Consider the following 12,461-nt stretch of genomic DNA (forward strand, 5'->3'; position numbering starts at 1 on the left):
ATGTGTAGTACGTAACCCCAAATGGGATTGGCCAAAGGCTGATAAAATGGCTAATCAAAAAATTAATTTCAATCAAGCCAATACTACAGTTGACAAACCATAGTAATCAATCAATTACAGTCAACTTATAATTTAACTCAATAAGCACCTCACCACAGGCTGAATTTCCCAGCTTCTGTGTGTGTGGGCACCCCTCCAATCTGTTTGCGTCTCTATAAGAATGGCTGTTGCGGCCAAAAATAAAACCCCCGATTTCGTGTTTAGCATCACAGTGCCACTGAGACACCTTACCCGAAAGCTTAAAAGCAGATACACACCAGGCTTATTGGCTCGCTCCCTTCGGTTTCGGTCAGACAGCTCGAGCGCTTGCATTGCGGCAGCGATGTCGCAGTTGTGCGTCTTGAGGGCGTTGACGGCGGCGTCCACAGAGTACCCGAAGCCAACCAGTTGAGCAATGTCTCCGTCCTGGGGTTGCTACGAAACAACGGAGGCACCGGCTCACTTTTAGCACAAGCACATTGCTACCTTGCACCAAGATTCTCCTTCACAGCACAGTTCTCCCATCTCTCAAAACACCCAGTGCGCATGCAGTACCCAAGGCTTGCTCAGAGGTAGCTAAAACTAAAGATGCATCAAATTTGTACTTGCTAAGGGATATATTAGTAAATATGAGATTAAAGATGCCTAGCTGACACGCAGCATAGATAAATTTCATGAATTTGAGACCAAATATTACTCTTTTGTCGTTTATTAACAGGCGCTGGCAGTACCTCTGACAAAGCACTGTCGTAGGAGTCTTGAAACTTCTTTGGAAATAGGTAAATAAACTTGGGCAATCGTGCAATGAAGTGGCCAAGGCCACTTGAGCCAATCAGTGGTATTCCATAAGCCACAGAAAGCTCACCATGGCCCAGCAAAGTTCATGATGACCCCTTTCCCTGAGCACATTTTGAACCTCCGTCATCCTTCACACCGCGTTAACCTTTCCCTATTGCATTTACGTGTGACCGAGCAGGAATCGCCGCAAGTGCGCAGCTCAGCGGACAGGCAAATCTTATGACCTTGTCTGCCTAAGGTCACACCAGCACGAGACCAAAGGCAACCCCCAGCACTGTAGAAGGTGAAGCAGCCTCAATTAGAGGAAGAATCGCTTTTGCTGCCATTCAGTGCCTAGCAGTCTTAACAAGCTGCAGAGGGTTCGTACAGGATTAAGGGACTTGAATTCAAGGATATTCAAGGACTTTCAAGGCCCTGCCAAGGCATTTTCAAGCACACAGGGGAGCATGTGCATTAACGTTTCACTACTGTTTTCACATGTTAAACGTTTGCTTCTTTACATCTCAAGAAAAACCTTTGGAACAGCTCCACCCTTTGGAAGTGGACAAGTTTACCCCCACCCACAGTGATACTGAGGGAGCTTTACAAAAGCAATGCCATCTTGAAGTTTTTCAAGCTCTGCAAACGCTCTTAATACACAGTCTCGGATAGCGAGGAACATAATGTCATACCCCCTCCTGCCATACCCATCCCCAAATTTCTGTGTTCATTATGAAAGGGGAGGGGGGGGGGGGGGGGGGGGATTAGACGACTTTACTGGCTCTGCCCGCCATCACACCCGTCTAAATAAAATATTCCACTAAAGCTTAGGAGCTAGGTGCACTGTGTTTGCTTATCTGTGTTCATTTTTAGTTAACCCTGGAGTGCCAGCATCATTCGTTTTTATGAAATGAATCACATGTAAAATGAAGAACAGGATGAGGCAATTCAGAAAGCAGGATGAAAAATTGGAAGGGGACCTATGCTAATTTCTGTCTCAGCCAATGCAGGGATTTCGTTTCGAACCAACTAATGTATAAAGCAGCATGCCTGTGCTCCCAAGATCACTTTAAATTCCAAAAGCTGTATAAAGCAACACTACTGCACCTCCAAGCTCGCTTTAAATTCTAAAAAGCATGTTTTTTTTTTCCTTGAGGGGGGGGGAATAAGCCACAAAAACCTGGTCACATAATCGGGTCTCCTCTTTGTTGCCCAGAGAAAGAAGAAATCAAGGGTTTCCAAGGAGAACGAAAAAATTCCAGGCTTTCAAGGCCCTTGGAAACTACATTTTCAATTTCAAGGGTTTTCAAGGTTTTCAAGGACCTGCACGAACCCTGCAAGCATCAAGGCAAGTGTGCTACAGCTCACCTGCTTGCCCCCACCGAACACCTTGACCTTTCCTTCCTTGGCGCGAGAGATTTCCGCTATCGTCATCTGCCGATGCTTCTCAAAGGATTCATTCGGCTTGGTGTCCTTTTGGCACAGGTCCATGGACTTGAAGCTGCCTGCAAGTGGCACAGAAAGGGTGGGACACAAGTACAACCGAGGTTTCGTGAGGAGCAAGAAACCTATGGCTGCTACCACCCGATGTCCCTCCAAAACAAGCTGTGCATAACCCCAAAGTCCCTCTAAACACTGCTAATGGGGTATGGTATTCTCCTACATTAACGGCAATACCTAAACACCGCAAGAATAATAAAGATTTGTGCAGAAATACAAAACTGCTGTTGAGCGCACTCTGCAAAAGGCACAGAATACTCGATTCTCAACCTTTGATTAGAGGCAACTGATAACAAATAACTAGCAAAGGCACCGTCAGTAAGAGGTTTTCCTAATATTGATAACCCTTGTGTTTCTTGTTTTCTAACACACGTTAAGCTTATATAACGACCATAATACAAATTAAAGGTAGCTTTCAATGAGGCCCGTTTATCAAAAACAGCATCTAAAAGTCTGCTGTAAGAACCATAACACAGTGAAAATTTGGAGTAGTTATTTTGTCAGATGTGGTAACTTGCGCGCTGCCAAATGACTAAACTAACCAGCGTTTATTTTATAGTTTCCAGCACTACGGGGCAAACAACATATTGTAGAATTGCAGGTAACACAAATTACTTTAATTAAGGGAGCACACTGGTCTTAAACCAAAAAACTTTATTTTTGCAATTATGATGATGAAAATTGGGGGCGTATGTAGTTTTTCATTCAGAATGTAGATATAAAATTTGTTTTTGAGTAAAATGACTATATTCAAATTTATTTGGATTTTTATATTTGATTTTTTGACAGCCTCTGTAAAAAAATTGCTGGAGGGATGCAGCTAAACAGGGAATCAGTGAACTGTGCACAAATCAAGGAGTGCAATAATACTAACATTATCTTTCTATCTGGTTTGTAGCAGAAGTTACGACCGTTTGAAATTTGGGCTTGAAAGGTGGCGACCAGAAAAACCCGTTTTGCCTTCCAGGCCCAAACTTCAAATGGTCGTAACTTCTGCTACAAACCAGATAGAAAGATAATGTTAGTAGTCTTATTGCACTCCCTGATTTGTGCACAGTTCACTGATTCCCTGTTTAGCTGCATCCCTCCAGCAATTTTTTTACAGAGACTAACAAAAAATTGAATATAAAAACCCAAATAAATTTGAATATAGTCATTTTACTCAAAAAAATTTTTATATCTACAATCAGAATAAAAAACTACATATGCCCCCAAATTTTTATCATAATAACTGTAAAAATAAAGTTTTTGATCAAAGACCCATGCGCCCCCTTAAATTCAGTCAGTCTAACCTTTCCAGCCCTGAAGTTTCTTCTGGAGAAAAAAAAAAAGTGTTTTCTTACATCATACCACCCCACGAGCCTACAAGCAAGGAATAGAGCTGATAGCGCGATTGTTAATGAATAACTCAATATGGCATCTAATTCAAACATCAAGAAATTAAAAATTTTATTTTGAGAACAAAATAATTTGTTGTGTCCTCCTAAATTTTAAGACCCCATGAGCCAACAAATAAAAAATGAAGCGTGTATTGCACATATTTCTAAGTTTACAAGCATGTCATTAAAACAAGGACCTCAGTTTTTTTTGGCCGCCATGTCTCCAGCCATGTTTTCCTTAGTTGCAATGAGCCTCCGTAAACGCAGCAATGGTGATATTGTCACGGGAATTTTATATGAGGACAGCCACCCACAGCATCATGTCCCAAGACGACTACGACGGTGATGAAGTGGCTGGCACATGCCTGGCACAAGGTCTCTCATGGCCACCATGTATATAGTGTAAATACATTGCTCGTCCTTCTCAACCATGGTTCCAGTCCCTAGTGTCCTGCCAATAGGAATAAGCATTCTTGAAGAACTTGTGGGAATCGTGGAGAACCGCAATCTTGAGCCATGCGCACTTTAGGGGAAGACGCGATGCGCTGAAACCGGTTCGACGCTTTGCTTGTTCGTCGGCGCCCAGAGAGACGGCACCACTGGTCCGCGCGCTGCACAGGCGAACATGTGCATAGGCGAATCTTGCTGTACAAACATGTGCATGCAGAGTCAGACCGGAGGTCCGATCTGGGCGAGATCGGCAGAACAACACGGCCGTGGCAGACCATGCATCTGAGGTGGGGACTGTTTTTGTCGCGTGCTGTGAGTTCCTGCCTTTCGTTCACGATCATAACTGGACAGTGTGATTTGTGAACGCTGTCGAGCTTTGGAAGTTCCGAAATAAACGACTGTGCTACGGCACTACTGTCTGTGTCCTCGTATCAGCGAACCTTGCTGGGCTGCCGTAGGTGTGGGGGCCCACATGGTTGACACACCGAGAGCTAGCGTTGCGGCCTATGCCGGAGAACTGCCTAGGTCGCCCTCAAGAACACCACATATCCCACAAACTATTCGCCAGAAAACATGCAATTTTGGTTTTGTTCTCGATGCACTAGGCAGGGTTCATGCTGGTATCAAAGAAAAAAATTCAAGGGTTTTCAAGGACTTTCAAGGCCCAGCCAGCCTATTTTCAAGGACCATGTTAAGGGCCTTACTTCCACAAAACACAAGTTTCAATGCATCAAGATGTATTATTTATTGCACAAGAAAACATATTAAGAGGTTTCTCACTTTACACAGTAAAAGTACATTAGCGGGCCCAATTCTCTAGAACGGCGGGCCGTCGCTTTGAAATGACGGGGTAGCGCCATGCAAGTGCATGTGTTCCAGGGTTGGGGCTGTCGCTTTGAGGGGCGAGAAAGCGGGCGAAATGGCACTGCGGTGCACCGGCAACAGGGAGCAAAGCCACACGCGCTTTCACTGTGAAGGCGTTGCATCCACGGACTGCTCGCTTTGCGAGGGCACCAAAAAATTCTTCATGGTGCTACTCACTGCTGCCTTCACGTTCCCGTCATGATTGGAGCTTTTCGCATGACTTTTCAGTGCCGACTCTCCCGTAGCAGCGATGTCAAACGTTTTCGTGCAAGGCTTGCATTTCACCCGATGTGGACTCTCCGGGTCCAATGTAAGCCAGTGCCCATAACTGTCGTTTTTCAGCCACGAGCGTTGAAACTTGGATTTACCAGGCATTATCCTAACTCACAGTTACTGCGTGCAGTAATTTCGACAGCACACATTACACGCCGCACAAACCATGCCGAACGTTCGAGCTACTAGAGAGAACAAAACAGGAAGGGATGGATTGGATATGGATCCGGCTAGACCCTTTGAAATCGAAACTGATCTCAGCGCAGCCAGGCCCTTAAAAACCGAAACTGATTTCAGCGCGGCTAGGCATTTAAAATTATCTGCTAAGTGTATTCTGTTTTAAGAATTGAAACGCAAAGGTTTCCTCATAAAAACGTGGCGAAAATTTACGGAGTAGGAATACATTTCTTCGTACGCAAAGTGGTCGTCTTCTTAATTTCACTCCAAAATCAAGGGTTTTCAAGGACCTGTAAAAATTCAAGGACTTTCAAGGCCCTTGAAAATGCCACTTCTGAATTCAAGGGTTTTCAAGGATTTCAAGGACCTGCACGAACCCTGCTAGGGGAAATGGCATCAATTCACACCAGCCGGGCTGAAAGGAGTAATTTTAGAAATTTAGGCAAAGTGCAAAGCAACCTGGTGGTGTACATGAAATGCTTGCAATTTGCAACACTATTTGTTAAAAACTGACGCGAATTTTTTCAGGCCAAACAATTAGCACCATGTTTGGTGCTTGTCTAACCTGAATGAGATTCCATCCAAGCAAATTACGCACCTACCCACAAAGCATGCAGAGCGTAGAAATCGTGGCATCCACAGCAAAGCATAACAAGCAGACATGTTATAGCAGCAACAATGTTGACAGCAGAGCCACGCCCATTCTATCCTAGTGATTTTGAATTATGTGCTCATCCCTAAACGTGTAATACATCCAGCAACCCCAGTGTCCCCAGTAAAGTGTTAGGTGCAGCCACTGCCTCCTCTTTGCATACAGGAACATCCCGTTTCTGTGTGTTCACTTGACGATCACGTGGCCCACAGTTTAATGCCAACTGGGGGAAGCAAGGATATTTTTGGGGGGGAGTTCTAGACCATGCGCTAAGGAGCCCACCCACATCACCAGACATGCCAACGCATACATAAATAAATTAGTTAATTATTACATCATTAATAATGCCAGCACACACGACGAGCTCCTCCTATTCGTTCATAGGTGACGCTAGTTGGCAGCAATAATGATGGAGTACTTGACAAAGAATGGACCAACCAACCACAAAATATCAACTGAGAACATTTAACATTGAAATCGATGATGATGATTTGGGTTTATTGGCGCAAGGCCGACTAGGGCAAAGAGCGCGAAAGACATAGTTATTTAATGATACAGTTTTAAGTGTAAATGCTAAATTATCTCAGTAAAAACAAAACAAAAGTGAAGTGAAATAAAATCCAATGAAGATTGCTGGTGTATAGGGTCAGATGGTGATCACACATGATATGAGACGAGTTCTAAAAAGTTAACCTCTGTCAAAAACTTAGAAGTACGTGTAAGTACGCTGGATGCAGCAGAAAGTTGTATCCGTGTAGCTCTGGAAAGTGTTTATGTTGTGTTGTGTCTAGTGCTTTGCATTGTGTGAGGATGTGTGTTACGGATAGGCCCTCTCCGCACCTGGTACACAATGGTCTTGAGGAATCAGTGAGCAGGTGTGAGTGCGTTACAAGTGCACATTGAGATCGTGAAACTGGCTAGTGGCTTGAGGTCAGTGCCACTAGGGCTTGCTGTCCAACTACACTGCCATTTTAGCTCATGCAAGCGTCTTGAGACAAGTAAGAAAAGCAACGTTTTCAGCAGTTCGTTTAGGCAATGCTTTTAGTGTTATTGAGTCCACATGTTCCCCCCGATGAATCTAACACCAGAGTCAAATATTTATACCATAACAATGTTTCATGCAAAAAAAAAAAAAATTACGAGGTGCCCATTAAGGTAGCATACCTAGCATGTTTCCCGAATTCTCCGGAAGACTCCCGAATTTTGATGGCTTTGTACGACTATACAAACGAAGCAAAAACCTTCCAAAAACGCACCCTTATTTTGCCACATCTATCTCCGTGTCTGGCCACATCGCGCCGGAGCTACCAGACAATCCAATCCAATTCTAAACCAGTTGACACTGTTACCAGTGAACAGCTTAAAGGGGCCCTGAAAGGCGTTTTGAGCACACTAAATGAACTAGCGCAATCGTTAGATTGGGTCGTCAACGTCATCTGTGCCAAGTATTACTCTTTTACGCGCAGCGGAAAGCTCACACTTTTGTTGTAAAGTTTGTCGCTTTTTTCTCACCCTTTCCTTCGTGTTTTTGGACGCCGCCATCTTCACATGTCTACATCATCGATTCCCAGATGTTCGTCATGAGCTAGACATCCTGCTATTGGGCGGCTTTTTCACGCACTTCCGGCAAAGAGATGAGTCGTCTGCTCAGCGTCGGCTCGCCGGCTGATCTGCCGGCGGAGTGCCGGAGTGCTTGGACATTTTACGACAAACGAAACAAGTGTAAACAAACGTTTAACCGTTTGTATTAAATGCAGCACGGCCATAACACGACATGGATATTCCCTTACCTAAGTACGTTCCGTAAAGAAAGCATTGAAGCCCCGTGGCACTTCTTTCGTGCAATCGCAGAGAACGCCCTGAGCCGAATGCCCGGGTTTGACGCATACATTTTATTCTACTTCAAAACAATCCAGAGATGGGTTTCGAACGAACACAACGTCACAACATACGTTGCAAGTGCGAACCGCGATTGACAGACGATGGGTTGCCTCCTCCTGCCCCTCGTAAATTCGGCACTCACCTCGCGCGCGGTTTGCAGGGACGAACAGCAAGTCACTTAACTCCGGCGCACAAGCCGAGATGGCTTTTAGCCACGCACACTGCACATACCCCATGCGAAGTTGAGTCGTACGTCGCTCGAGAAAGATAACCCAGACCATGGGAAGCACTATCCACCCGCAGAAGCACAACGTCGCATTGCATCGCGAAACAAAGACGTCCACAACACACACACACCATCGCCTCCTGTAATGTCAAACGCATCTCGCACTTGTGGTACGCCTGCAGTGCCCACATGTCGCGAGGTGGGGCCCCGAGCTGAACCGGGAACACGCAACTGTAACTGAGTTCTACAGTGGTTTGTGCCTTGTTGTCAAGGCAACCGATGTTTGAGATTCTCAAAGAAGTGGCGCTCGCTCCAGTGCTAGAAAGCTCAGAGCCGCGGTGGAGCATGCTTTGCCAACGTTGCCGCTCTCCACCACGCGTCGCCCCAAGCTGAACTGGTCACATGATTAAAGGGTTTTGTGCACGGGTTCTGTATCGATTTAAAATGTCTTTTTCACATGCCGCCGGCAGGAATTACGACCGCCGCAAAATAAGACCCGGCACCAGCGGGGCCACATCTGATACGGCACTTTTTGGATAAACAGTGTCGGTGCATCAAAGGGAACGAGCGCACGATCTTCCCCGTACGGCTGCGAGTTCGCCGCCGATAAAAAGTCACGTGCCACCGATAGCAGCTGCACCAACGAACACCGCGAAAGGGAAAGGCCAGGCCGCCGCACACATGCGGCCAGATTTTTCGTTCGGTTTTCCAGCCTTGAGCGAAGTGCGGGATTCATGGTGGCAACAAAGCTTGCCCGTAGCAGACGACGTAGCAGCGCAATAGCGGAAGTACGTCACCGCTGCGGAGCGCAGCATCATGGGAGGCAAAGCTCGCGCGCCGTCAACAGCGGAGAGTAAGTCGAAAGGAGGAGGAAACGCGGAGCGACGATAATGCGCGGTTTTTGATTTACGATTTCTCAGCTAATACTCATCGCTTTACCAAAATTCTTGCGGGAGGAGATTGCAAATACATTGCTTTATTTGGGTACATGTACATCCATGCATCGGTGGAAGGTATTTCAGGACCCCTTTAAAAAGCGTTGTCAACCATGTGGAGAAGTTGAACCAATCAGTACCGCAGCAATGCTGAATACGAGAGGCATTTCAGCTTAGCAGAAAAAAATCACCCACTTCTGGGCATCCATGTCTGACAACCCTCAGTCACGTTCTTCAAGCGAAGTGTCACAGGGGCGAAACAGTGTTACGCTCGACAGTATTCCCAGGACTTCCTGAAAATGACGGTGTCAGCCATGTTGAAAATTTAGCAAGTGACCAGTGGTGTAGGTTGTTAGTAGCTTGGATGACGCAGTTCGGTTCCTGCTCTGTTGTAACTGAATTAAAAATGCCTGTAAAATATTCAGTTGTGTTCAAATTAAAATCTACCCCACCCCCCCTTCCCCGTCCCCTTGTTAAGATCTCCCTACCATCCTGGCAAACTTGTATGAGAAAGGTAAGTGACTGTTTAGGATTTTAGTTTTTATTTAGCATCAATCTGGTGGAGAACATCAACAATTACTAGCTCTGAAAGCCTCAAATGCACTGGTGCTGTACAGAACTACAATAACATATCAACTTGCCACGAGGGACAAATAAATGTATCTTGCTGTGATGAATAAAAGCCACGGGTGATAGTGAGCACTTTCTTTTTCACTAGGTTCTTTTTTAAATTCAGCAACTGAAGAAAGAGACAGAGATAGACTGCAAGAGCCCACTAGAAAACAACACCGCATACATGTGACCCAGTTACGACACCAGCACTTCTTCTACATGAACCTCGAGTACCACGGCACGTCTTTTGGTTTAGTGTTGTTTGAACTTCTAGTATTTTGTTTAGTACCTTGGTTAGTAGCCTGTGCCCTGGGCTTTCCTGAATGATTATTCGAGAGCTGCAATGGCACCTACATCCATGGGGAAATCAAAGCACTTTCACAAATGCTTTGGGTGCACGTGAGTAATGTGGCTTCAAACAAACTGAACAATTTTCTCACTTGTTTGTGGGAAAATTTGTGTTTCGCACTAGTCTGTGTCCCACAAAAGTGAACCCTCCGCACGTCACAGACCCACAGACAGCCACAGTACAAGCAAAGGCTGTGCGTGCTGACTTCTGTGCACACAGGACAAAAAAAAAAAAAAAAAAAGAGAAAACAGCTGTTCCGATTCAAACTTACAGTTAATAAGAACCGACGCCCTGGTCCCGGCACAGCCCTGTATATTTCAACGGGGGAAAACGCCCGATAATTCGAACGCGTCGGTATCCAGAACGGTTATTTCGAACTGGGATCCCCTGGTTTGCATCGCTCCTCGCAGAAGATGCCGGCCCAGAGTGATTACAGTGTGTTGCGAATCGAAACCAAACCAAATTTACTAGGGATGCAAAACACGAAACCCAAAAACAAACAGCGTAGTGAGTGCGCTACGATGCTGCGACACCTTAGCTTGCTTCCGCCGCAAGCGGCACGCCACCAGCGCTAGTGCGCCAGTGCATGACGTTGCAAGCTTTCTTTGTGCCACAGTCGCTGGTGAAGAAATCACCTGCTGAAAACATCGTTATCGCCTAATTCGCAATAACGAGTCCAGATGTCCGTTCATTCTAGCACCCGCCCGCTATTTCGAACTCCGTTAAATTCGAACAATTTCATGGTCCCCTTCAAGTTCGAATTAACAAGCTTTTACTGTACTACTTGTACCACAGACCACCGAGCCAGCAATGCTTATATTTGTGCATGCTCGTCATTATGCGGTCAGAGAAGCAGCTTGTGCAGCTAGAAAACTGAAGAACTAAACACAGGGGCTGTGCCGTTTCCTCCCATGGTCACTTCGCACTTAGGTACCAATTTTCGGGTCAATGCATCATAAAAACAGCGAAGATTATTTGTGTCCACCTAAACTGTACACATAATCACTTTGTTAAGGGGGCAGTTGAGTCTTCGGGGCCGAAAAACGGTAAAAAAAAAGTGTTTTCTGATAAACGGCATTTTCAGCCTCCACGGACATTTTTCTATCAGTCTGTAAATTTCCTCATCAAAAGGCACCATATTTTGTTGTTATTATATTATAATAGCATTTTAAAGTGCACTCTACAGCTCAGTTAGCGCAGAATTCGATGGTGAAACGGCACTTTTCTTGCAATGCAAAGCTAGCATTTTGCCCTCACATATCTCGGCACCCAGAGCAGGTACAACTGTAATTCTTTTTGCTTCTGATACCGAAACGTGTAGAGAATACAATGTTGGAAACAAATTTTTCAAATGAAGGCTTTGGAAAATTATTATTGTGTTTGCTTGGCACCACCTGCGAGCCATTTCTGGCAAAGCGCGGGAGAAGCGAAGTTCACTGTGTTGTAAAACGACCAAAAATAGCTGAATCAAAAAAGTTCTTCCTACATTGTATTCTTTAGTCATTTGTCTGCCTAGCCACGTGGTAATTGCCATTCTGTATGGAGTGGTTATTTTGTAACTGTGACCCAAAATAATGCCAATAATCATTAACCCAAAATATAATCAACTTAAAAATCTAACGGCAGATTTGAAATCAGCACAAAAAACTCTATAATGCAGAGCAGTGTGATTAAAATTGGTTGGTAAATAAAAAAAATAGCTCTAAGACCAGTCTGCCCCCTTAAGTTTCTGTTTGAGTTGTGATGGAACGGAAACAAACTTGGCTCCTGTGCAAGGTTGTGGCGCACAGTGCAACACTTTCTGCAGAATGCAACACCATGCGGTTCGCAGCAGAAAAGAAAAAAAAGGAATGCTCTTAATGTTATGTGAACAAAAAAACTTACCTTTCAGGTTTTTCAGTCCACCTGCCTCGATCTTTTGACCAAAAGGAACCCAAGGGGGTGCAGCCCCTTCATCGCCAACAATTCTTTTGTGGTGGCTCAAGTTCTGTCAGCGATTTTGGTTTAAAAAAAAATACGAAAATTGAGAGTCAGTTTAGGATTCCACACTGAAGCAAAGGATCCAAAGTGCATGCACGAGAGCATATGTTACAGGACAGTTCTTATAGCATATGATCCTGCACTTGTTTACACCATGTTCCATGGAGCTAGATGTCCACTTATGTCGGTTGCTGTTTGTGTCCTGTTATTTATAAAGTTTTCGCAAAGCCCAATCATTTTTTTGTAACTATTACTAAAGCTTACCCAGGGATTGTAAATTTAGGTTTTGAATGGAAGTTAACCTTGTAGTTAGATCAGATCAAGCATAAATATTTTGAGTGCATCCATTTCAAAAGGCAAAGTCTAT

The 12,461-nt window shown here is 44.8% G+C and overlaps 1 protein-coding gene across 2 annotated transcripts in view; it reads right to left on the minus strand.

Annotated features, from left to right (window-relative positions):
• Nucleotides 1-12,461, minus strand: part of LOC144174083 (tudor domain-containing protein 3-like) — a 117,538-nt gene that overhangs the window by 102,932 nt on the left and 2,145 nt on the right. For both annotated transcript variants that reach the window (XM_077702527.1, XM_077702526.1), the window contains exons 6-8: nucleotides 11,999-12,101; nucleotides 2,185-2,321; nucleotides 318-474 (exon numbers count right to left, since the gene is read on the minus strand). In XM_077702527.1, the coding sequence (XP_077558653.1) occupies nucleotides 318-474; nucleotides 2,185-2,321; nucleotides 11,999-12,101 (397 nt within the window). The remainder of the gene's footprint in view (nucleotides 1-317; nucleotides 475-2,184; nucleotides 2,322-11,998; nucleotides 12,102-12,461) is intronic.

This window comes from Haemaphysalis longicornis, unplaced genomic scaffold, assembly GCF_048455015.1.
Source record: "Haemaphysalis longicornis isolate Haplotype H1 unplaced genomic scaffold, Haemaphysalis longicornis Haplotype H1 scaffold_3, whole genome shotgun sequence".
NCBI classification, from domain to species: domain Eukaryota; kingdom Metazoa; phylum Arthropoda; class Arachnida; order Ixodida; family Ixodidae; genus Haemaphysalis; species Haemaphysalis longicornis.